The 25,253-nt window shown below is 47.9% G+C and overlaps 2 protein-coding genes across 4 annotated transcripts in view; one reads left to right on the forward strand and one right to left on the reverse strand.

The window, feature by feature from the left end:
* Window positions 1-25,253, forward strand: part of SND1 (staphylococcal nuclease and tudor domain containing 1) — a 421,659-nt gene that overhangs the window by 315,057 nt on the left and 81,349 nt on the right. Inside the window, exon 16 of the mRNA XM_082472295.1 lies at window positions 10,897-11,006. Coding sequence (XP_082328421.1) covers window positions 10,897-11,006 — 110 coding nt within the window. The remainder of the gene's footprint in view (window positions 1-10,896; window positions 11,007-25,253) is intronic.
* The window catches only part of LRRC4 (leucine rich repeat containing 4), a 59,205-nt gene that overhangs the window by 11,468 nt on the left and 22,484 nt on the right, over window positions 1-25,253 (reverse strand). The window contains exon 3 of one of the 3 annotated variants that reach the window (XM_082472330.1): window positions 11,017-13,313. The exons of 1 other annotated variant lie outside the window; for it this stretch is intronic. In XM_082472330.1, the coding sequence (XP_082328456.1) occupies window positions 13,054-13,313 (260 nt within the window). In that variant the 3' untranslated portion in view covers window positions 11,017-13,053. One more of the 3 variants, XM_082472333.1, reaches the window with a different exon arrangement.

A 25,253-nucleotide genomic window follows, 5' to 3' on the forward strand; every position in this document is an offset into this window, starting at 1 on the left:
AGGCGGATTCTTAACCGCTGCGCCACCAGGGAAGGCCTGGACTTTTTTTTTTACCCAGCTTACAACGTGCTTTAGAGCAAGAGTCGGCAAACTTCTTCTCTAAAGGGCCAGAGAGTAAATAGACACTGAAATATGAATTTCATACAGTTTTTCACAGGTCACAAAATATTTCTTTTTCAACCATTCAGAAATGTAAAAGCTGTTCTTAACTCATAGGTTGTACAAAAACAGGCAGTGGGTTAGATTTAGTCCTCAGGAAGTTGTCTGCTGACCCCTTTTTTATGATGCTAACCAAAAAAAAAGTGAAGGCCAGTCTTCATCCACAGCCCAGAATTCAAGCTACTTATCAGGATAGGATGTATTTCTATATCCAAGATCAGCCTGTGGTCTTGAAGAACCTTGGCTTTTCAGAATTCCTCTCCTTTTTGGCTTGTTTTCATTTATTTCTTGAAGCATAAAGGTAGTGAGGTAGAAGGCTCTTCCTAAGAGCTTCTCAGCTCTCAGATTTTTATTCATTGTCCTTGCTTTGGGGGGTGTTAGTATTCCTGACAGTAGCTGGGTTTTTTCTTCTGCAGTTCCACTGGCTGAGCATACTAATCTCTAGACACTGGGATTTCACTTGCCTCAGGAGAAGAAGCTCAGAGAAATTATCTATGAGTGGAAAGCTCAGCAAAGGCAATGGTTTGGAAGTGTACTCCACACATCTCAGAACCATTTTGTTCAAATAACAACACAGCTTGGTTTAGAAAAAGTCACTCTAAATTTATGCGAGTAAGCACCTTTTACATTTGCCTGCCAGATGTGTGGCAGGATACCTTCTGGAAGCTGGTAGTCGCAGGATCCACGTGCAGGTTTCCTGTGGCTTTCTCCGTACCCCCGGAGCTGTTCTCTACCAGCCTGGACAGGAGATTCAAATCGCTCTCTTTATCCATGAACATGGAATTTAAAAGACCAAGATTGGGGTTTGGGGGGTACCGAAAATGACATTTATTTTTATAAATCTAAGTTTCATTTGATTCAGAGATAAAGTTACATGTTTAAAATAAGTCAGAAAAAGCAAAAGTTGAGGTTCTCATAGAAACCAACTCCCCCTCGCTGCTCAGACATGGGTTTGCGCTTGTTAGGTGCTGTCTCCATGGTGCCACAGTGTTACGTAAGAGCTTGAGCCGTGTAGCTCTCTTGTCGCTGGAAAGACCACTGTGGGCCTAGCTCTTGACCTCAGACGCTTTGTTTTCTATGTAATGAGGCTATGAGGTGGCTGTTTTGATATGGATAATTAGGAGAAACTCAATGGAAAACATTTTTAGAGGGCACAGTTGTTTCATTCTGCTCCTAGTTGGTGGTGATATTATTGCAGCTGCTGCTTACAGCAAACCCCCAAATGAACATGTGTATCGGGAAGCCGACAGCCTGCCATCTCCAACCTCCCCTTCACAAACACACCCCCAGAGAAAGCCTGGCTGGCTTATTTATGGCCATGCGCTTGGGATGTCATGGGAAGGCAACGGTCTTGTTCATCAGTCAAGAGTTTTTTCTCCCTTTAAAAATCATTGTTTTCAGATCTTGCTCTGCGGTGGGGAGAATCATAAAAGGTTATTCTGATGCTGGCCCGACTGTTACCTGCCACACCAACTCCACCTGAAAAAGCTCTTCTCCCTTTGGGGAATGATTCTTCAGTGTCTAAAGCCAATGATAAATCAAGTTGGATGAAGCCAGTTCTGCCCACTACCTGGCTTGCCAGACTGAGAGCCAGCAATCCAGTGTGAGGCCTCTAAGCCATCCCTTCCTCGTCTCCTCCTCAGACAGTGGTCAGTGATTTAGCATCTAACACTCACTCTCCTTAAAGTCCCAGAAGTAAGAGATAGTAGAGTTCCTCATAAACTCACCAAGCATTAACTAGTATGCATACGGGAACTCAAAAGAGGACATTGTTATCACAGGTTTGTTGCATCTATTTTTGCTAGGTTTTTCTCCTCTCTGGCGTTCGTTTAGCACACAATTATTGAGTATCTCCTTACTGTGGCTCCAGAGAGAACTAGCATACCCCTCACCTCCAATAACTGCAGAATGGGATCCACCATTGACAGGCTGATAACTGGAGATGAGACTCGAGACGTCACCCCTCTCCTAGTGGTCCCACTATTGTGACTTGTGCCGGAGAAACTTGTCCCTCCCTTCTGTAGATGCCTCCCTCCATCCCTCCCTTTCCTCAAAGGGAGCTGAAATTCCCGTCACATTGTGGAGAACGGATCTCATTGCTCCTGTCCCCAATTAACTCCGGTTTCTGGTCTTTCAACAAATGCATCAAACATTACCAAATCAGGGCAACCTAATAAAAGTTTCCCCCAAACAACTGGAAGTATGAAGTAAAAACAGCTTCAGTCTCGGCTTTTGCCCAGTTCCGACTCCCCTGACTACCATTACCTGAGGAGTTTGACCCCTTTAATTAGGATTCCTTCATTCTTCTTTTATCCCTTTATTCTCGTCACTGAAAGAGCCTTAGCAGTGACATGTTCCAGAATTGGCCCAGAAGATGCTGCCTCCCCCGAGGTAACAAAATAGCGGCTTAGAGAACAAGGGCGAGAATGAAGAATCTGAGACAACGCAAAATCCTGGTTTCATTTCTGACCCTTTCAGTACAAACTGAGGCCTTGTATCGTGTAGAACTAACTCTTGGGAACCCACTGGTCTACCGTTTGCCTTGTTGTTTGGGCCATCTTGGGAACGTGAAAATATAGGACCAGCTGGTCCTAAGTGGGACGGTTTGCCGTTCTCAATTGTTAACTGACTCACTGACGACATTTGCAACTTGAGACCTCCAAATGATTTCTGCTTTAAAGCTTACGAGAGAGGACTGAGAGCAAGCTTTTTTGGTACACGAGGTGCATTACATTTCTGAGCTCCAGCAACGTACAGCGGTTTGGCTTTGCATGTAGGTTCAGGTGGTAACCACATTGCTTAAGGTTAGGCGGGTGACATATCTGCCTCTGCCTTCTGTGCCAATGGCTTAAGTGTTCTGGATTCTGTTCTTGATGCTTAGGGAAAGAGTAGAAAAGTAAGAATGTGTCACTTTTCTTGGACTGCATATGGAGTTCAATGTCTAACTCTCTGTGTGAAGTGGGGTTTTTTTAATTTTGTTTTTCATTGGGGGGAAGGATGGCAGGGGAAAGTATAGAAATGGAACTCATTGAATGCGGGGGTAGAAATCTCTGCTGAGAGTCTGTGAGGTATAAGTTGGCCAGCCGCAGCAGCAGGAACTCAGGCAGAGGTATTGGAGTGCAGTCAGTGTGACAGGAAGCTTATTTTGGTGTTCTTTCTGTACCTTGCCTTGTCCTTGACGTTTTCTCCAGGGGACTGTGTTTATATAGAAAGAAGGGAGAGGTGCCCGTGGTTTCCTCTCTGGGAAACTTGCAGCATTTCATAGCATGCTTACCCAGGGTCCTAGAGACCAGGGGTGAAGATGCCCCGTGACATGAGAGCGTCTGGTCCTCTGTCCCTTTCCCAGCTGTCTGTCCCCCAGCTCTGCTTAGCTCTGCTTTATCTGCTAGCCAGGCATGTGCCACGTGCTAGCCGATGAAGCCTGTGTTTGTTCTGAAAGCCCCACCAGAACGGCCATTTTGTCTCCGCTATGGTTTGATCAACAAAATTTGTTAAAATTTCAGGGAGCAGTATTTAAAGCAGAGGTATTTTGACTTGAATATTACTTAAGAAGTCTCTCCCTAAATATAGGAAGTAAAACCATAGCTCCCTGGTCTGGGCTGCTTTCGCAGAAGCAGAGGGATGGGCTTTGTGGCCACCTTTCGGCTTTAGGATCAAATAATTGCCTTTTCATTTCCATTGGGAAACTTACTGATGACCCCGTGGTCATCCCCACACTAAGGTTTTCCGATATTTCGTCCAGATTTTCTTTCCCCTAATAATTACACCCCCTGTTTTTAGGCTAAGCATTTTCCCTCCTTTTTGTGTTTACACCTTTCAAATATTTGCAGTTTGTTATCGTGTCACCCTCTTAGTCACCGCTCAGCCGAGCTGTACAGCTTTAAGCACCTTTAATCTGGCCGCTCCAGGCAGGCCTGCCCACCCCTGAGTCATCTTGCACTGCTCTCTGAGTGCGCTCCAGGCATGGCCGCCTGGAGCCGAACGCGGGGCCACGGGTGGGAATTGTTCTCCTCCTTTGTCGAGTTGGAAACTGAGCACAGCTGCGGTGCCGCAGCCTCAGGTCTCGCTCACACTGCTGGTCGGTGCTGCCCACGTCCCCTGTGTATTTGAGTTGCGTTTCCCAAATGTGCTGATTCAAAGACCCGTGGGGCAAAGGGTGTAGCTGTGCTTTCTTTTTCGTCCTTGAAGTGTTGTGTCACCATGGGGAAGTGGCATGTGTGTAATTAGGAATTCTGTCAGCCCCTCTCCTGGTATTTGCATAAGATCTATGACCCTGACTGTTCATGAGCCATTTCCTTCTCTGTGTATGGACTTCTGTCCCAGAAGTATTTTTCACGAATGTTCATTCAACATTGCTTGAGGATCTACAGTGCCACTGGGTGCTAGGCAGTGTGTCAGATGCTAGAAAGATCTGAATAAGATACAGTACCCACCCTAAGAAGCAATTTAGTTTTAGTTTAATTTGGGTTGGAAATGCCAGATTCTCACATAGGCTTGCTCATGGTAGCAGTGAGAGGAGAGAGCAGATTTATGGGAACATCCATGAAATTCTTAAACAGCATCCAAGGTGAGGTCAGATCTCCCAGATCCCGGAACACAGAGGGCGGTCGTGGGGCTGAGGTGGTTCCGGGACCTCGCTGCAGGTCTCTGGTGTTAGTGCTCCGGTGTTGATGCAGCGCCCTCCCCTCCTTCCTCCTCCTCCTGACGGGCTGATGTTCTGCATGCTGCCCGGTTCAAATTCCAGAAAGAATCTTTCTCACCTGTTACCTTTCATTTCTCTTTAGACAGAGCTTTTTTTTTTCCCTCTGCCAGCCTGCTATAAATTGACTATCCTTGAATCAAGTGCAGTAGCAACTCTCCCCTCCCTCCCTCCCTCCCTCATTTCTCACCTTCTGCTCTGCCCTCCATCCCCAACTTCTGGTCGGGGGAGAGGACAGAAGCCAGGGTCATGTGCTGGAAAACAGCTGCCTGAGGCTGACCCTTAGCAAGGGACATGGCAGTGGCGAGCCCATGATTGACTTGTCTGGTGCATCCTCCCAATGCATCCACCTGCCGTAATCCAGTTATGTGTTATTTCTTAACATTCTTCACCCTACAGACTGAATGGTAAATTCCGTCACCAATAGCATACTTCATACGATGGCAGGGGAAAATAATATTGTCATGCTGCTAATTAAGCTTCACTAGGACAAAGCCAGTCTTTTTCATCACTGAGTTTTCACCTCCCAACCCACTGCCTAGCCCAGAGTAGGCACTGATGCGTATTTCTGAAACAGGGGGAGGGAAGGTCTGCCGAGGGAACTCGCCAAGTATCTGAAGTAGGCAGAGGGCGAAGGTGAGGTCTGCGTGCGTCCTCTGCCCTCGCCTCCATAATGTCCGATGCAGTAACGAGCACACAGTGGACAAGCAATAATCACCCTCAACTAATCCTTCCAGTTAGTTACTGTTTCCACTAGAGTTCTGTTTCCTGCTGTGAGTGCCTGGTCTCTTGTTTGCTGGACTAAGTGCCACTGGGAAGCTGTCGCTTCTAGCGGAGGCAGATTTGCCATACTCGCCATACTTCCCTTTCACTCCCAGTAAAGAAAAAGCCACCATGCTTTGAGCCCAGCTTGATTATCATAAAACTCAACATATAGTGTAAAATATTCAGAGCGATGCACGACTCTCTCACATAGCCATCAGTAGACTCTTATATAGCCATTATCGTCTCATTAACAGGAATTTGTCCTTTCGTTCCACAGCTGACTGACCAAAGTGTTTGTGTTAATTGACCTAGTTAGTCAATGTCTCTAAATGTATAATTTCTTTTTAACAGAATGCTCTTGTAGCCCAGCATTTTACATTTGAAAGGAGGCACCCTATACTCAGGGAGTCAAGCCTTGGGTGGGAAATCTCAAAAGGGCATAACCCAGATTGTAGGATTTTCTGGCTAGGGGAGAATTTGGAGTTTCCTCATTTTACAGACAGGACCTTGGGGCTTGGAGAGAGGTTTTATACTTCATCAGTGGCAGAGTAGAAACCAGAAATGATATGCTGATAGCTAGTGATGAATTTTCTCTTTCTAAACTGTACAAGATCAGGCAAATCCTCTTTCTGTTTTGTTTTTAAGTAGTCTTGGTCAGCCATCGTATCCCAGAGAGCATAGAAAAGGTGTGAGGAATGATGGGTTTATTCCCTACAGGCAGGTCTGTCTGTCAGGCTTTAAAGAGGTCAGGGAGCCCCCGGAGCAGGGGCGGGTGTGGCTGGCCTGCCTCTCCGGCATCTGCCCTTGGCGGAAGTCAGCTGCACCTGCCCCGGAGTGGGGGGGGGGGTCTCTCTCTCCATTCTGCCCCCCACCCCGACCCCATCATAGGGAAGGAAATGTTCAAGAATGTTGGGGAATTTTTTTTTTTTAAACAAAATGTTTGTGGTCTATGAATGGCTTGCCCGAGTCAGGGGTGAGCTTGGCAGTAGACCTGCACCTGTGGTGTTGGGAACGTAGCAGACTTAATGTGCCCTCGTCAGGGCCTTATCGGGAAAGACAGCGGTTGGTGGTGATGTGCACAGTTCAGAACCGTGGGCTCTTCCTGGTCTGGCTGTGGAGGGCTTCTGGAACCCAGTGACACCTCGCTTCCTCCTCACCGTCTCGGGCGCTCACCTTTGCCGCCGGTGAGCCTGCCCAGCTTGGCCTCTGCAGTTGCTTTCAGAGACCCCAGCTTTCTTTCCCGTGATGTGCTTTCTTTAACCTTTTCTAAGTCTGTTGTATCGGTAACAAAGCGGCCCAGCCGGCCCAGCACTGCAGTGGCCTTTGAGTCAAGGTGCAGCGTGAACGGTGTTTCCTTACTGGCCAGGCTCTTGGGAAGGGAGGGCTCGGTGGGCCTCTTCTTGCTGATGGCACGTGGCCTTCCCCTGCTTTCAGCAGCCGTGTCTGTCTTTCCAGCCTTACGATGTTACCTTGTTTGGCTTGCTCCCTGTTAGTGGACAGCATATTTCTCGCCCTGTTCCTTGATCCCTTGGGACACAAAAGCCAAGTCCCAAAGCTGGTAAGTAAGCACTCGGTGTAGACTTTGACCTCTCCAGGAGGGCCGTCAGGGCGCCCAGCATTCTGTCTTCACACCCCAGTCTTCTCCCGGGGTTCACCAAGCCGTGGGCCTTGCCCCACCAGAGGTCTTCAGTTAATTCAGTGTCATAACCGAATTTTTTTTTATTAATGAAATAGAGAAGACAGCGTGTCACATGTAGTCACGATTGACCACTGCTCTGTGGAAACTTTGCCGTATATGTGTACATACCCGTATTTAAGTGTGGGGTGGGGTCATAATCAACGTTAAAAGTTTGAAAAACGCTCGTCTACACAGTCCGTCTACTGAAGTAGCTTGGCTCATAGGTTTCTAACACTCAGATATTCAATATTATAAAAACCCTTCCCGCTATCCTGGCCCCAGCTGTGAGCCCTGGTCTGGTAATAGATTCCACCTCGCCCACCCACTCCCTGTTTTGGGGTCCCGCCTAGGGCTGGAACCTAGGGGTTCCCTTGCCTCTGTGCTCCAGTCCGACAGTGCCTGCACCTCTGCTATGGTGACGACCCGGTGCCGAGGGCCCGTCCGCCATTACGTGTAAACCCCAGCTGTGTCTCCACTCGCCTGCCCGACAAGAAATCGCGTCCCCAGGCCCTGCACTCCTGCCTTGTCTGACACCCTCTGGGGACAGCAGTGCTCGACTCCAAAACTGGGCATTTGCTCAGTGGCTTTAGCATCTGACAGTCTAGGGTTCAGATTGGCCCCTTAGTAGCGCGGTGATTTGGGTACTTGGGTCAATTCATAGATAGTCAAGGATGCTCAGTAAGTACTCATTTTTCCCGCTCTTTGTCCTCCTAGCACTTATACCTGGGTTTAGCTGGGTTTCACTGTTTGCTACCTGCTCCCACTGGATCTATTGTTAAGATACAACCTCTCTCTATCCTAGTAAGTAGTGTCGACTCAGCCATCCCTGACCCTGAGCTGAGATGTGACATTGAGACAGGTTTTGACTGGGAAGGGGTTACTTCAGAGGAGACAAGTCCAAGAGAGGGAAGAGTCAGCCCAGCAGAAAGGGAAGTAAATGATAAAAGCAGAGATGGTATTCTTGTTCTCAAGCAAATTTTCTGTTCGCTTTCCTTTCTCTTACCTGCCTGCCTGACAGGAATTGATGTGCTTGGATGTGTTTACTTTTTCCACTTCAAGGGCAGGGAAACATCCTGGTTCAGCTTTCTCCTCTTGAAGAGCTGGAGCCCAGCTCCTGGCAAGTAGAGGGACAGTGGAACGTAGGCCCTCCTTCGCCTCTGGGTCCACATGCAGTGGTTGGTGTTTGGTCACCACGGGCCCATGCGTTTCTCTCCAGGAAGGTGATCTGAATCCATTTCAGCGTGATGTGTTCAGCTCCCTGGGCTCACGGGGCCATCTTGCTTCTCAGTTTAATCAGTTGGTGGTCTCCCAGGATTCAGAGAGGGCTGCTGGGGTCTCTTGCTCTCTTGAGACTTCACAATACCAAAGCAGCTACAGGAATAGAGTGGGGACATCTGCTCAGCTAGGGAGACTCTTTGGGTCCTTTAAGTGACACAGCAGTCCACCAACAGCACCCCAGTTCTGCCCCATCCAAGAGTCAGAAACAAACTGAACACTTGTTTTCGCGTTACTCTTGTCTCCTCAGCAGTGCTTTACCTATGGTTATGTGACCAGAAGTTTCAGTAGAATTGTTTATTTTTCTTTCTGACAATTATAATTTTTGCTTAGTTCACAGATGCAGAATGAAAAATGTTTTTGGCTATTAATGTTGTAAGAATCATGGCTATCTTTCATTTTACTTGTTCCCCCATCTCTCCTTTCAAGGTTAATCTCAGGCTTTTTGCAAGGTTAATCTCAGGCTTTTTGGTTCTATGAGTTTATTGATGTCTTTTTCAAAAATCAGTTCCACTTCTCCCTCACAGCCTGGCACTGAAGTGCCGGGAGAGAGTGAGGCAGCCCTGGTGCTCTTGCCCAGGTGACGCTTGGGTAGGGCTTTCACCGTCCCCTTCTTCGTGTGAGGAGGAGAGTGGTCCTGGCACCAGCTCCAGCCGCTCTCCTGCTGCGGGTTCTCTCCTTGTGCCGTGCTCCCCGTCCAGCGTTCTGTTTGATGTCGTGTGTTCCTTTTTTGAGGCTTGGAGAGAAAGCTCTGTTCTTGAGCTTCTGAAAGACCAGGGTATAAACTATTACCTTTCCTCTGAGCTCCATGACCTTGAATCTGTGCTGTGGCCAGAAACACGAGCAGCCACCTGGCTTCATCCGTAAGGAATGTGCCTTCAGTCCGGGCAGTGGCGGCCCCTCTTCTCCCAAAGGCGCCCAGCAGGTGTCTGCAGTAGCCTAGCTGCCCTGCGGCCGCGCCTCCCTGTGCCAGATCTTTTGTAACTTCACCCGAGGCTGTTTGTAAATAAGAGCTAACACCTTCCAGTCCTGCCTTATCAAAGCAGGAGAGGCCGGCAGTTACTTAGCGACACGACACGGGCACTAAGTGCATATTCCTCCTCACCACCCCCATATTTTGACTATTTTCTTTTCCTATGTCTCTAGCCTAGTTCAAGTCTTGGCTTCGTAATTACAGCTGCAGTTTGAATATTTTGGAAATATTTATAAGTCTAATCCAGACATTAAAATGTGACATAGTTCATGGCCTCTCACAGGTGACCACTGTTGGTGATAAATATTTGCAAAATGAATGATTGAATCAAAGAGAAAGAAAAGGCAGTCTACATTGGTTAGGAGCACCTGTATTGTATAAAATACTGTCCTTGAATACGTAGGAGTGTGAAGGGTAAGATTTTTGCCCTCAGGAATCTTATAGTCTAGTTTGCAGATTGAAAGATGACTGAGATTCTGAGAGTGGGTAATTGTGTCAGTGATAATAATGGTAAAATAAAAAGAGCTAAAATGTATTGAACCTTTCCATATGTCGGGCATGGTACTAAATATTTTACCTAATAATCTCCCCTAGTTCACCCAACAGCCATGTGAAGTAGGTTTTTACAAATAGGACAACTGAGGCTTTGAAAGGGTTCAGTAACTTGGCCAAGGTCACAGATCCTAGTAAGTGACAGTTAGCGTGTGAATCCAGGCCTGTCTGGCTCCAGACACATGATACTTCATCAGGATTCTGTTTTTTCTCTCTCTCCTTCTAAATGAAATACTGATGGTACTGTCGTCCCAAATATAGCCAGAGGACAGAGGGGGAAGCTTATTTGAAGAGGAAAATGATACCAAGTTAACACTTTTGAATTGGATGTGAAAGTCAGATAGTAAAGAGAAAATGGCTGGATGGCTCTCAGGAGGCAGAATGGCTGGGGATATCAGTGTAATTTAGGTGAGAGAGCCATTTACGTAAGTGATGGTTAAAGCGGTGAGACTATAGGCCTGTAAGGAGCGAGGAGTCCAAGATGAGGATTCATGCCACATGTTGGGGTATGTGTGTTTCCTGCATATCTTATCTAGAACTCCCTGGATGGTCTTAATAATTCCCAGATTCTGTGACTGGGATCTCCTCTTCGCTGTTGCTGCTGTGATAGTGTTAGTTTTTCCCACCTCCAGCGAACTAAACGCCTCCCCTTCTACCACTGCCTCTGCCCTACCTCGTGTCATGGCATTCTGATCAAATGCCTGTCTCGTTACAAGGGTCAGGGGACCATCCTTGCTGGATACCAGGCCTAGTGGACCCCTTTTCATCACAAATTCTTCTTTTCTCCTGGCACAGGCATCGAATGCCCCCGAGGAGCCCGAAACCTCCCAGGCTTGGTGCAGGAGGGAGAGCCGTTCAGTGAGGAAGCAACGCTTTTCACCAAGGAGCTGGTGCTGCAGCGAGAGGTAGGGCATCTTCCAGGGGCTTCTTGGATGAGGAGGGGGAGAAAGTGGGGCTCACTCGGTCTGATGGCAGAGATCAGTCTGTCCCTTTTTCCGGTGCTCGGGCTTCCACGGCCATGATCCATTCTGTGTCTGCCCACATCCTGTTCCTTGAGCCCTGCTTCACTGGCCAGCTGCCCTCCAATTGCTCCTCACCGTGGGCGTCCTGAGATGTGGGATGAACACCAGGCCGGCCCAGCCAGGATCCTAAGGCAGAGAGCTTACGGCCTTGCAGTCTCCTCCTTGGCGAATTAGCTGAGCTGCCTGCCTCCAGCTGGATTTAGAAGCTTGACTAACCCTGTCAGGGGCCAATTTTCTTTGAACGTTTATTTGTATCTTTTGAGTAATTGCATTTTCTGTAGCGGGTTTTCTGACTTAATTTAATTGTATTTTTGTTTCTGCCTGTTGGGCTGGCTCTTGCAGGCAGGAGTTAGGCTGCTCAGCTGCCATGGTGCCCATCTACCTGCTAATTTTTATCAAGTCATAGTCAACAGATCCATCTTCTTTCCAGGAGTATGCCAGTCACTCATCCTGCTGGGTGGGCACAAAAAAGGAACAGTGGGGAGTGTGCTGGGCTCAGGCTTAGGATTTTAGATCTGCCTTTTTTCCTTTTTTTTTTTTTTTTTTTTTTAACAAACCCATAGGATACCTCCTGCTTTAATGCAATATCATAATACCCATAGAGTGAAAAAGATTATGGGGGTTCTAGAGGTTATCTTGCTCACGAGTCTTTGTAGGTTTTGGGGAGCAGATGTGTGGTCTTCTTTGGGTTGCTAAGTGATACAGTTACCTGTTTATAAGCTTCTGCATCTCTCATTTTGATTTGAAACGCCAGTGAATATATTAGGGGGGGGTGCTTAATGCCCTTAATTGTCTCGTCAGTCTCACATTCCGCTCTGTTTTGTTTGTGGTCAGATGCATTTGTTTGTGAAGAAGCCATCCTTACGTTGGCATGCAAGGTGTCTTTCCCCTCCCCCCTATCTTGTAACTCCGCAACATAGGTTGAATTGTTATCAGTTAAAGAGAGCTTCCCACTAGAGAAATATTTCAAGAATCCAAACACTCCTGTTGTCTGTCAGTAGCTGTTGAAATTTTTTGACGTTGCACAGGAATTAGGTCGAAGGGCCAGATATTTTAGAATTTCCCTCTGTAATATCCCCTTTGGATAGTGAACTACAGAGCTGTTTCATGTTGGAATAATCAGGTGAGTGCCCTCAACGTCATGACTTAAAGACTTTACAGAGGGAGCAGGACCAGACGTTGGTCGGTTGGCTGTGCTTTGGATGGGGGAGGCAGTCCCCTCACTGGACCGCCTAAGACGTTTGTTAGTAACACCTTCAGCACTTACTCTCTAAGCCACATTTCTGTTCTTTGTCACCAGAGTCCTCTTCCTGTTGTTGCCCGTCTCCTAAAGCTTCTTTCCCTTTCTTTTTCAACTCTTGTTTCCCCAGCCACTTTTCTTCCTGATCATGTTTCTGGCCCGCTGGTGATATCCAAAAGCACAAGGGGGTCAAAGAGAATACTGACCACTGAAAGGAGTGAGTGGCCCAAAACTCTTTTACTCTCTCATGGTTATTATGACCTTACCTTTGTCTGTGTATTTGCTGATATTTGATTGTTGAAAAAGATAAAAAGTTTTCCCCATTTTCGTTGGTGCCTCTGACATGTAAGTTTGCAGATCCTTAGTCTAATCCAAAGTTGATATTGATCTTTCTTGGTTGTAATGTCCCAATCTTTCGTAGCCGTGGGTTGGGGCCTCTTGATCGAGAACATTTCTACATTTTCTTAGCTGCTTGTATGATTACTTGGGCTGACTGTTTTGAAAGGTCTTTATCCAGAGGAAAGATGGGTATGGCCTAAACAAAGGATAACTTGAGATTCTGACTGAAGGAACCAGTTACAGCCTACTCTCCTGGGCCATTTCCCTTTATATAACATATGAAAACTCTTTTCTGAACGGTGTAGGAATGAAGAGAAGGTTTTGTTTTGTTATAGGTTTATTCACTTACTTCTACCTGTATAGTACCTTCATTTTTATTCCAGGGGTTGTCCTGGGGAGCGTTTCTCTTTGCCATCTTCCCCCCACCCCCCAAGGATCTAGAAAAGCCTGATGGATTGGTCCTCGGATGTAGAGGTCCTTCCCACCGTTAGGAGAAGGGCCGCAGGGCCGCCTGGATGGCTGAGCAGGGCTCCGCAGCCTCTCAGCACACACAGCTCTCACCTTCAGGGCGGCCTCCGCTCCAGGAACTCCTCTGGGGCCGAGCTGCTGTCCTGTGGGCCGAAGTTGAATGGGTTTTCTTACCTTGTGCCTGTTCCCTTGATAATCACATTTAGCTCAGGTAATCAGGTGTTGTGAAGATGTGATTGGCCTTGACCCTGCCCCACCCCTCCCCTAAATTCTTTTTTATTATCTTATTTTTGGGCCAGGATTTCTCTACCCCCTGCCTGCTTTTCCCAGTCACTATAAATCTCTCTCGTGTAGGAAAGGAGTAAGTAGCCCATGGATCTCGTGATTTCACAGCACCTCCTGGGCCCCATGTGTGATCCCACAGAGAGATGGCCATTAAGTTGGACTCCAGAACCCATAGACTGAATTGAGAAGGATTCAGTGAAGTAGGGGAGAGACTGTGTAATGACCACCGCCCCTAGGTCAGCCCCTGCCGGGGAGCAGACAGAAAGCTGGGGTGTGGGGTGCCTGGCCCTGAAAAGCGACTCCTTGTTTATGAGGTGGGTTGTCTTAGCTTTGGGCAGACAGAGCAGGAATTGCTGCCTGTCTCCTTCTCAGTTTTGGGTGGAGACAGACTTGGAGTCTTTCCATCCCATATCCTCATGTGGAGCCTGTACCGTCTCACACGAGACTCCTCTCGTTTCAGCTGGCCCCCGTTATCTTGAGACCTGAGAGCCTGCTTTCCTGAAATGTGTTTTTACGATGACACTAGTCAGGACGGAGCGCCTGACATTTCTGGCCATCACTCAGCTCATTTTCCTGAGTGTCTCCCCTGCCACCTTTCATCACCTTTCTTCTTTTTCTCCGTTTTTCTACATGGTCCTTCTCCTCAGCCATTGGCTCCTCTTGGCTTTTGTTCCTTTCCCTGAGTCGGGAGTCTGGGAGGACTGTTCCAGGTCAGTGGTCTGGGTGTTCTGGTGGTGCTGCCAGCTTCAGGTCATTAACAGTAAGCTAGACACCATGTCATTACCTGATTCTCTTTGTGACCTTGAAGGCCAAAGCAGCCTAGAAACTCTGAAAGGCCTTCAACAGTTCTTCTCAGCCTCACTCAGCTGGTGTACAGCAGGGATGGGCAGACCCGGCCCACTGCCAGTTTTGTAAATAAAGCTTTATTGAAACACAGCCACACTAACCTTTTTATGTACTGTCTATGGCTCCTTTCATGTTATAACAGCAGAGTTGAGCAGTTACAACAGGATATGTGGTCTGCAATGGCTAAAAATATTTACTGTCTTTTTATCAGAAATGTTTGCTGACGGTGCTGTACAGGTTTTGTCAAGTTGGGTTTAAATGGCTTGGTACAGCCCTGAAAATGAGTTTGTTCTCATGTCCCCGGGCTTTGAGGGTGGGCTACTTCTGGACCACACAACATGAGATCATTGTGTCCCATTGGACGGCATGTGCTTGGTGACACCCCCTTTGCCAGGCACCCCCCCCTCCCCCAATACAGCTGCCTCTTTCAGGCAATTCCTTGCCACACTGCCAAGGACAGGAAGATCTGGTGTAATTTCCCAGATGGGGAATTGTGCCCGTTGCTAGCGTCTTCCCAGAAGTAGTGGTGAGAGAGAGCATTAGATAACCGGCTTAAAAGTGCAGACTACGAGGTTTTCACACTCCAGTTATCACGTGGTCTTATCACGTGGTATGTGATTCTTTTCTGCCTCGGCATTCCTATCTAAAACATTGATCCAGCAATCCCAAGCCATCCTCTTCCTTTTGAGGCCCTTCCTGTGAATAAAACAGTCATTTGGGATCTCTCCACACCTTCGTTTTCGGAAGGCCAGCTAGCCAGCCCTCGCTCACTGACCCGCTGCTGCCTCTGCAGCTCTGTTGGGAAAACCTGCGCTTTTAGAGAGGGGGGCGTAAAGTATTATTAAAAGAGATCAGTGCCGCAGTTGAACCCTCTTCACAGTTCCAGGCTGTAGGAGGTGCAGCTCCCGGGGAGGGGCTGGGGGCTCATTTCCAAGGCCTTTCTCCATGACCCCTTTGTCCTGAGATCTCCGAAACGGCCCTTTGCTGCTGCCTGGAAAATGACGTCCTCGTGCTGGACAGTGAGCCGAAAGCTCTGGCTGCTGCCCTGACCTATTTCCCTTCTTCCTGCTGGCATCAAAAGGGAGGATGTCCCCCCGGGGAGCTCATTCTGCAGGCTGCAGTGGCCCGGGCTCAGTCCTGGATGCCCTCCCTCCCACTGCCCGTGCTCTTAAAAACAAAAATGCGTGAAAGCATTACAGGCAACTGTTGCCGTTTGAAGAGCAAGTATTTATGTTTCAGAGAAATATGGACTCAGCAGTGAATATTGGTATATATTTATGGAGGGGTTTGTCTGGGAAAGAATACTTAAATAAAAGGAAAGTGGTTCCTTCTCCTTTGTTTCAGCACCAAGTGTGCTGCATCTTGTCTGAAAAAGATAAACTGGTCTAAGCAGTTCACCACTGATGTAAATAGCGTTTTCCCCACGCCCTGTCTTTGCCCAAAGCACTGTGGTATGTGCCCTGTCACCCTTCCTGCTCCTGTCTGTCTGTGTGGGCCCCTTCCCTGTCCAGGAGACGCGTGGGAGGCGGAACAGTAGCCGCATTCCTTCTCCAGATCAAGGCGATGAGGATGGTTCCAACCACGGGGAAATCCACCAGGGTGGAGGACACCCACTGCTCTCCGACTCTTGTCAGTGCCGTGCCCCTTGGCAGCCCTTGCTGAGCCGGGAATAACAACCTACTGGAAAAGCAAGCCAGCCGTCCAGCAATGTTGCACTTACTTGTACAAAGACACCCTATTCTAGATTATCTCTACCACTTCCCAGGAAAGAGGGAAGGCAGTAAGGACAGCTTTTTAAACAGCTCTCTTATCGCAGGAGGCGTTAAAGGCTATTTGGGGGCTAAGGCTTTTCTCACCTGCCCGCAAATTCTTGACAGTTCATCACCCACCAGGGGTCTTTCAGTCTGTTTTTTCAATTAATTTAAGACTATTTTCTTTGACAGGGTTGGGAGGGGGTCAGGTAAAGACTCTCTGTCTTAATAGTGATCAATTTTGTATAGCGTTTTCTAGTGCAAAAGTTCTTTCATATATAATATTTTGTTTTAATCTCACAGCAAACTTATAAGAAAAATATTATCCCAAGATTTACAGTTCTGGAAACTAAGATGCAGAGTGAACTGCCTCTATTCACAGAGCTTATTGTAGGGCAAATACCAAAACCCAAATGTCTGTATTCCCAATCGAGTGCTTTTTCTCCCCCAGTCTTGCCAGTTTTGCTATTAGAAGGTGGTCATTCTTTTTAGCCATACTGTATATTTCTCAACCCTCAAATGTCTAGAATTAATAAATTAGTAGAGGATCTCCCTAGTGGTCCAGCACTGACTGAGTGGTCAGTGCCACTGGGTCTGATTCTGGGGGCTCTCAAGACTGCAGAGGGATCTGAGGAATTTGCTGTGGCCCTGCCTCCCAAAATATCGACTCTCCTCTTGTCACAGTTCTTGTATCTTTTGAGTGCCTGATTCCTGCTTCATCTGTTGCTTGGCCTTTATGGGCCTTAATTTTTGTATGATTCCTCGCTAACCTGTCTTCGTATCAGTTTGATCATGTATATCCATATTTCTATTTCTAACCTTTCTTAAAAGAGAAATCTTGACTTAAGTGCTTTGTTTATAAATACGTTAACTCCCCGTTGCGTCTGGGATGAAGTTTAATCTCCTTAGTTTGCGTATATCCTTGATAACCTCTCAACTTCATGTATCACCACTACTCATTCCACAATCTGCACATCATCAGAACTGACTTTATTATACTCAGGATTCCCCATACATAACATTCCATTCCATCTCTCCCACCCCTTGGGTCAGCTTGAGCTCTCCACCCAGTATACCAACCACCCCCCTTCTTTGCTCTCTTATTCCCACCTGTCCTTCAAGATATGCCTCCTCCTCTCAGAAGCCCTCCCTGGATCTCTCAGGCTGGGTGAGATGGCCTTCTGTCAGTCCCCAAAGCACCTTGTCCATACAGACATCTGTCATGTACTGGCCAATGATGTTGAAGGCATCTGTCTGTATTGGTTTCCCCACTAGATTGTTAGCTCCTCAAGGTCAAGAAGCATGCTTTTGTCTTTGTTCTTCGTATCTTACCTCGTGTGTAAGAGATACTCAATAGATAAATGTTCATTAAATCGACTAATTGATTCCCTGTGACCTAATTCTGGAGATTGGGAAGAAGGCCTGTTCTTGTCTGTTACAGTTCTTCGGGAAAGCTCTCTAAGCTTAGCATTTGCGGGGCGGAGAGGGGGTCTCTGAAGTATAGAGGTTGGACACACAGCTGCTAATTTAGGAACTTCTCATTGAAAAATTCCATTACTCAGACCTGACTGTGTGCTTCCTATGGGACCCTGACCTCCCTGGGTCTCCTCATCTTACAGATGGGGTAATAAGATAATGGTATTTGAATGCTTTGTTTTGTTTTTTTTAATTCCAGTGTTCACAAAGAAAGTGTTAGTGTCCCTTCCCCACTCTCCTAATATGGGCTACTTGTCTCTTTCCCTCCCTGGTTGTTTTCCATCCTCTGCTTTTGTTGATCTAACTATTAAATGAGGTGAAGCGTTTATTTTGAAGTTCAGATTCCTGTTCACTGATAGGTTGTAAGCCCCACATGAATACCAGGCTGTTATCTGCTCACTTACAGCCCCTTCAATTCTGGGCTCCTGGCCCTTGCCAAGTATCTCTAAAAGCTCTAGAAGGAGGGCCTTCAATTCCCATTCTAGTCCCATTCAGTGAAAGTGGCATCAGAGTGAGAATAGGTGAGGCTAAAATGAAGACTGTCACATTGTCCTTTCTTCCCCCTTCCCCGGCTGCTGGTCCCCCTTATCGGCTTTTAAACTCCTTGGGAGCCAGTCACCGGTCTCTTCCCAAGCAGGCTCAGCAGCGTGCGCTGATGGGTGCCAGCAGTGTGCTGGCTCCAGTGGGATTCCTCTCTGCAGAGCTGCTGGCTCAGCTGGCTGTTGTCTGTTCCCCTATTCTTCAGCTTGGAACTTTCATAGCTAGTCAAGCATAGAATTGCATCCATTCTTCTGAAATAGCTGCTGGGCCTAATCCTTCATTGGCTTGGCCAAGATCCTATTACCTGTAATTATGTCATACAGCCTGACTGGTATAGGTTTGATAGGCCTCACTGCCCTCCAGAGGCTAGTGTTCGCATCCCGGTCTGGCTATTGGGATTGTGGGCAGAATAAGGTTTAGGCCCACAAGAGATTTGGCCTCCTTAGGATATATGGGAAGGTCTCAAGAAAGTAATTCTATCTCAGGGAAGAAAATCCTTTTCAGCAGAGGTATTCTTCCTTTCCCTGGACAATGGGTCCCTACTATTGTAAACTCTTCCTTGACAGACTTCTGTATTTTTTCTGCCAGTTCAGTTTGGTTTTTCTTAATATTCCTTCCCGCACAAGGAAATTAGAGGTATAATCTTTAGACCTGCCGCATTCTGTTTCCTCCACAAGTAGAAGCCTTGGCAATGCTAAGGCAGTCCCTGGCACTGGTTTTTCCTTTCCATCTTTTAGTTCTAACCCACATCAGTCCCAGAGTAAAGCTGTAAAAGGCTCAAACATGACTTCCTCTTGCATCTTTCTGCTATAATAGTCCATAGTACTTACTTTGAACTTCATCTAAATTGAGGCCTGGAAGCGAGTATAGTGGGCAGTGATTGCCGCTGGAGAATGCATTTACTGGTTTGCTAACAGATTATCACTACAAACGTAAGGTCGTAAAAATCCTTCAAACAGAGCCTTGCTAAGCAGAACCCCTGCCACCTATGGTATTCGATACTGTCTGCCTGTCTGACATAAAACGATGTTCTTTACGAGTCATCCCTGTGGAAGATGGCTATTGCCAGGCACATTCAGCCTCCTGGTCTACCTTCTGTAGAACTATGGAGAGCCTCTGACCTGGAACAAATGGAGAATTGCAATCAGGAGGTAAGAGACTGCTGGACTCCTCAGAGGTAAAGGTGCCTGCCGGGTGAGCTGGGTGCCATTTATTTTAATTTAGATATCTCTTACCTCTTCAGTCACCCTGGATGTTCACTGCTTCTTAAGCTTTGGTTAGGGTTCTTTTAAAAAAAAAAAAAAAAAAGGCGGGGGGAGCTAACGTTCTTAATATAATGACAGAGGGCTGAAGAAAAGGGACTCAGAATTTGTGTTTTTCACATGAAATCCCTTATTATGAAGTCTGTCCACTTCTTTCTGGAAGCCTAATCTGGAAATTAGTTCTGTTTCATTAATACCTTCTGACTAGCAGATAATATTTACTTTTCACACGCAAGACGGCCTCATATAGACTGCCCACTCTGTTTCCAGAAGAGCTTCACCTCAGACCCCAACACATTGGCCCACGCCCATGTAGACTTGAGTGTGAGCTTTCATGCTGGCGTGTTCAGGGGTTTTCAGGCCCCATGCCTCCCTGTTCTGTTTGTCCTAACTATTCCCAGACATGCCCACTGCCTGAATATTAATAATCCCCTTGGAATTATATAATTCAACTGATATCATTTTAGAACACGGCTCTTAATAGACAATAGCAGGGCCGCCTGAGCTGCCCGCAAAGAAAAGCGGACTGTAGATTGCATTTGCTCTCCAGGTAATACTAACATTCTGGTTTTTCACGTGTGACTCCCCCAGGGACACAAGCCTGACTGCTCTGGTGGATGAGCCAACCTTAACCCTGCCCTCTTCTTGCCATTAGCATGCCCACTGCTTGTGTCTGTTGCCACGGACTGGACGAGATCCTCTGGGTTCCAAACCTGGCTTATAGATGAACTTCCCACTTGCCGCTCTACCCATGACAGTTTCTGGTCAGCTGAACTTAAATGGATTTTGGAAATGAAAGTGACCAATGGTCTGTTATGAAAAGCAGTGGTGCATGAAATAAGATTATGAGCAAGCTTGAGAATTAACAGCAGAGATCCCCTAACCTGGTCTGAACAGCATGTCTGCCCATTTAAGGACATCTTTCCCTTCCTGGCCACTTAACAAAGACTCTGTTAGTAATGTGTGCAGAGTCAGACCTGGGTTCTCATTCCGGGTTCACCATGTACTGTGTGACGTTGGACACGATCCTTACCCTCTCTAAAACCAGGGCAATCTCAGTGCGTAATGGAATTCAGTATGAATGGTGCCCCTGGGGTTATGCAGTGCAGCCGACCTGCTAAACCTAAGTGCCTCACTTATAATGAGGGCACTTGCTCTATAGGGTTACTGTGGAAATAATGTATATATGTAATGTGCCCAGCACTGGTGCCCTCGTAGATAGTAAACACTCAGTGAGCAACAGCTCACAGCATCATTTTTATTATGAATGAAAATTCTCTTGGAGGTTAGCTAAAATCTAGGATTGGAACTTCACCGAGGACAAACCACCATAGCCAGAGCAGGCAGGGTGGGCTGGGCACAGGCCTGTGTGTTGGGAGCATTTAAGTAGAATCAGGGGTCAGCCAGTCTCTTTCCTACAAAGAAGATGAAAGTCGGGGTCTCTTTGCCGCTGCTTCTGCATCTTCCTGCACATTAGAACAGCTTCTTTCTAGGCAGGGTCACATTCAGTGGAAACACTAATGCTGAGAAGTCCTGAACCTACACACAGAGCCTCTTCTAGACTTGACTGTGGACCATAGATAAGCCGCCCGTCACCAAAGAGGGGGAAGCCAGGACTCCATACATACCACGTGGACATCTAAGAAGGAGTGGCTTGAGTATCTGTGCCATTCACCCCGACTGCCATGGGGTATTTGGAGGATGATCTGCCAACACCAAGGGCTCTCCCATGCTTTCTCTATACTGGACTCTGACCTTACTTATTTCCCAGTGTCACTGGGACTTGAAAATGGGGGATACAGGGATGACTTATTTAGAGCCTGGCTGGTCCACGCTTCCTTATCCTCTGATGGTGTAGTGGTGGTCTTTTTTGTCTCCATACCACCTTACCATGACCACATCAGTCTGATTGCCATTGAGTTTATCTTTGATCTGTGTTCAGTTGGAGGGCTGGAGGAGAGTGGAGTGCCAGGCAGGAGCTCTAAAGAAAGATCTAGATGTTAGCCAGTATTAAAATGGATAAGAAAAGAACCCACGACAATCCCTTTGGGACACTCATTGCAGCAAGAACAAAAGCTATCCATTGAACCAGGAATGAAAGGTCGAATTGGAAGCTGCTTCACCGTGCCATTTTTCTTTCCAGGTTAGCATAATGCCTTCCTCTTCTCCCTTTCCCTTCTCTTGGTACACTGGAATTCTGTGTAATGGTCACCAGAAAAGGATCTTGGCATTGACTGTATATACCCAGAGGTGGAAGGTCATGCACATAAGACCAACAGGTCCGTCCTTCCCCAGCCAGAGCCCTGCATTCGCCACTGCACTTCAGGAGTCTCTCCAGCGCTTGCAGTGCTGGGATGCCGTTACCTCTCCAGTTAAATAAATCTACAGCTACTGACCCAGGATTTTTATAGCAACACTGCAACCTTGCATGAGGAGGTGCAACAAATAGTCCATTACCACTGATTGGATATGGGTTTTTGGCCTGGCCACTTGCCACTTAGTAATTTTAGAATAGGGTCACTTTCGGAATTGGAAGATTCCTTGTAAGAGGATACTGGTATTTGCTAAATAGTCGTTGCTTATCTTCATGCCCTCTTTTAGCTGCACTCTCGCTCCTGAGCGTGGGGCCAGTCTCTCTGTTTGCCTGGCAGAGACGGCCAGAGCTCATCCTTCATCGGTTTACAGGGCTGCAGACGTGGCCATTTCCAAACGCCCAGGGTGCACTTAACCACTTCCTCCTTCTAATCTCAGCACTTCCACTCCAAACACATCAGCAGCTTTGTAACTTGCATTTTATTTTGCTCCGTGTTTTGGCCCTTCAGGTATTTGTGGGAGGAAGGTGGGGAGACTGGCGAACTGTGTTGTCATTGATTTCAGAGTTACACAATCACACCCTGAGTCACCGTCCCTGGAGAATCATGCCAGGGCTCTCACTGCTTTCACACATGGCTTTTTATGGTTGGGTTTTGTTTTATATTTGACATGTGACTGCCTACCTTGGTTTCACCATCTGCAAAATGGGAGCACTCAGCCCTGTTCCACCTGGAGAATGCTGAAAGGCATGGTGGCGAGATCCCTGAGGAGCCCCTTGTCATTCCCACATATGCAGTAAAGGGTTGCCAGGCCCCAGATGACAAATAACCACCCACAAGCTGAGGGCACTGTGTGGCCTGGAGAGGAAGCTCCGGTCAGACAGTTTTTTTCCTCATCTCCATCTGAATAGTTAGACCCAGTTGATGAAACAAGAGAACTATCGTTCCTGGACCCTGAGATCGGACCATTCTTTACCTCACTGAGCTAACCTTGAGTCATATTTCCCCTTTCCCTCTGCCATGCCATCTGTCTGTTACATTGCCTCTCACTTGACATGACTTTGGTTCTAATAAGCAGTACTTCGTAAACAGCAGCTGTCCCTGAGCACTGAAGAATTCTCTCGGTCTTCCTTAAAGCCAACTGGTTGGGCCAGGTCCTGAGAATCAGACACTACACGTATGTCTTTCTGTTACGGGTTGATATGCCCGTCTGTGGTAACAGTGTGCCCTGTTTCCTGCTTCGCTGGGGAACACTGTATTTACATATAACATCATCAAGCCTGTCTGCACGTGATCCCCGGATTCAGATCCAACCTCTCACCTTTTGATCTTTTTGACATGTCTTTCAGCCCAGAGTGTTTCAAGGGTCAGGCTTGAACCCCGGAAGCCAATGTCTTTGTCAGTAGCAAGTATGATTCAAGATAGGTAGCAGATAAAGGTGAAACTATCTAGTTTTTCTGGGTTTTTTTGCCAGTTGACCCAGGGGGTGGGGTTAGTACAGCGAAGCTAGAGATTACCCTCGAAGCATTTGGTTCTTGCTTCCCCATACAGAATTTTAGGCAGTTGTTGAGATAACCTAGCCAAACACCCCTGAAGAATGGCAAAGTCAGCAATTCACGAGGCCTTGGGATCAGCAGCGCCTCTCGGTGTACAGGAGGAGGAGCCACGAGGCTTGTATCAAGCCCATGAGGTGCGGAGGGAGCCCCAAGGCTGCTCTCCATGGCAGCCCTGCCAGGGGTGAGGAGGGGCTCCAGCTGACACGTTCGCACGTCCCCCGAGCATCCTTAACACCCCGTGACAGGAAGACCACCTCCAGGGAGGCCCCGTGTTCTCCCACTGCCCAGACTTCTTCTGTCTGCCCTTCCTCTCTCACTTCTTCACCCTCCCTCTTGTGTTTCTGTAATTTGTACAGTATCATTGAGAGGTGTTGAAGAGATCAATAGCAGTTCACCTTTTCCCTTATTGATTAAAGCGGCGGCAAGGACAGATGGCAGGCAGTCCCCATTCATTCAGCATGAGCGATCCATTTCCTACCAAGCCATCAGTGACTTCTCCCTCTGCCTGTTACTTTGCTGGTCTGCAACTTGGGCTACTCTTGTTTCTGGGCTGCTATAACAGGAATGAGAGGACCACTGGGTTCGGCTTGTATAACCAAAGCTGGGTGGGGAAGGAGACTGCGGGAAGAGGCCGGGAAGCCTGTTCTTTGACTTGTGGCTTTATTTGAGGGGCTGGCCACATGGGCTGTACTCTCAGGCAGAGGCGGCGTGGCGTGGCTGCCTCCCCCAGCACTTCCCTCCCCCTGTTCTCCTGAAGTGCACAGCCTGCCTTTAGTGTACATTTTTCTACAGAATGTAAATTGAGTACGCTGAGTGAAAAGCCCGTGACCCCTGTGAACTGGCTGTTTTTGCAGTCCGGCAGCCTTAACTTTGGCTCAGCCCGAGGGAATAAGTGGGGTGGGGAGCGGGGGAGGAAGGGTTCTTACGTTAGGAGGACTCAGTTTCCACCAGGGGTGAAGAATGGAGACAGTTCTTATCAGCTGCTTTCTTTCTCACCTTTAGAAACAAGCCCCAGGAGGGTGGGTGCGTGTGTGCGCGTGTGTTGTTCTGTTCTCCCTCAGTGGAAACACCCTCTGGCTCTCACCTGGGGAAGGTGATGGAGACCACCCCCCCCAAGGCCCAGCCCCTTCATGACATTTCAGGCGCCAAGCACTAAAGAGTTGGTTTTTAAAACCTGCGTCTCGAATGGCAAATATTATAACGTCACTCACCTGGTGGGACGCCAAGGATCTTTGAATCCCAGGGCACTTAAGAGGGAGGTTGGCCCTGACTGCAGAGGCAGCGCTTGGCTCACCCAGCCTCTTTTCCCCTTCTGTGTGGTGGTTTGAATTTTGTTGGTTCTCTAGCACGTACCTTTACACAGAAGCACCTGTTGTCCACCATGCCCCGCAGGGTCGTTAAGCCCTCTCAGTCCCTCCACAGCATGAGCCAGTTCCAGAAACTCCAGTCAGTAGAGTTCTGACTGCGGAGCAGCAAATGTTTGGAGGGCCGCCCGGAAGCTGCCCCTGCTCCGTGACCTGCGTCACCCGGCAGAGGGAGCCACTTACCTGAGCGGGCACTTCATGGGAGTCGCGTTCCCGGAGCTGTGGTTGCCGTCAGGCAGCTTGCAGTCTTTCGTGTCAGCCCGAGCACAGGGCCAGGCTTCTGCAGAGGAGCACTGCCATCGCAGTCACGTATCCTGAGTGAGTGCCCAGTGGGTCAAGGTCACTATTTTGGATGCCCCTCTCCCAGCAGGGAGATTTCGCTAGAAACCCAGTGCCACTATGTCAGGTAGCTCTGCGGTCTGCAGGTGCCAGACCCGGAGAAGGCAGCCAGCTCTCTGTGAAGCTGGTTAATTACATGTGAAGCTGCCAGCAGGACGACTGTTCTTTCCCTGTGGATCATTAGTAAACCGTCCTGGCCTGCATAGATGGGGCGAGGGAAGTCTCTGACAGTTCCATCACCTTCCTCGGCTTTATCAGACAGGCCTTCCTTTCCTCCCTTTCAGTCTAAAGCTTTCAGAATGGCTGGGGAGGAGGAGAGGAGGGAAAAGAAGTTTCCACTTAATGCACGTGT

This window comes from Balaenoptera physalus, assembly GCF_965194825.1.
Source record: "Balaenoptera physalus genome assembly, chromosome: 8".
NCBI lineage: Eukaryota > Metazoa > Chordata > Mammalia > Artiodactyla > Balaenopteridae > Balaenoptera > Balaenoptera physalus.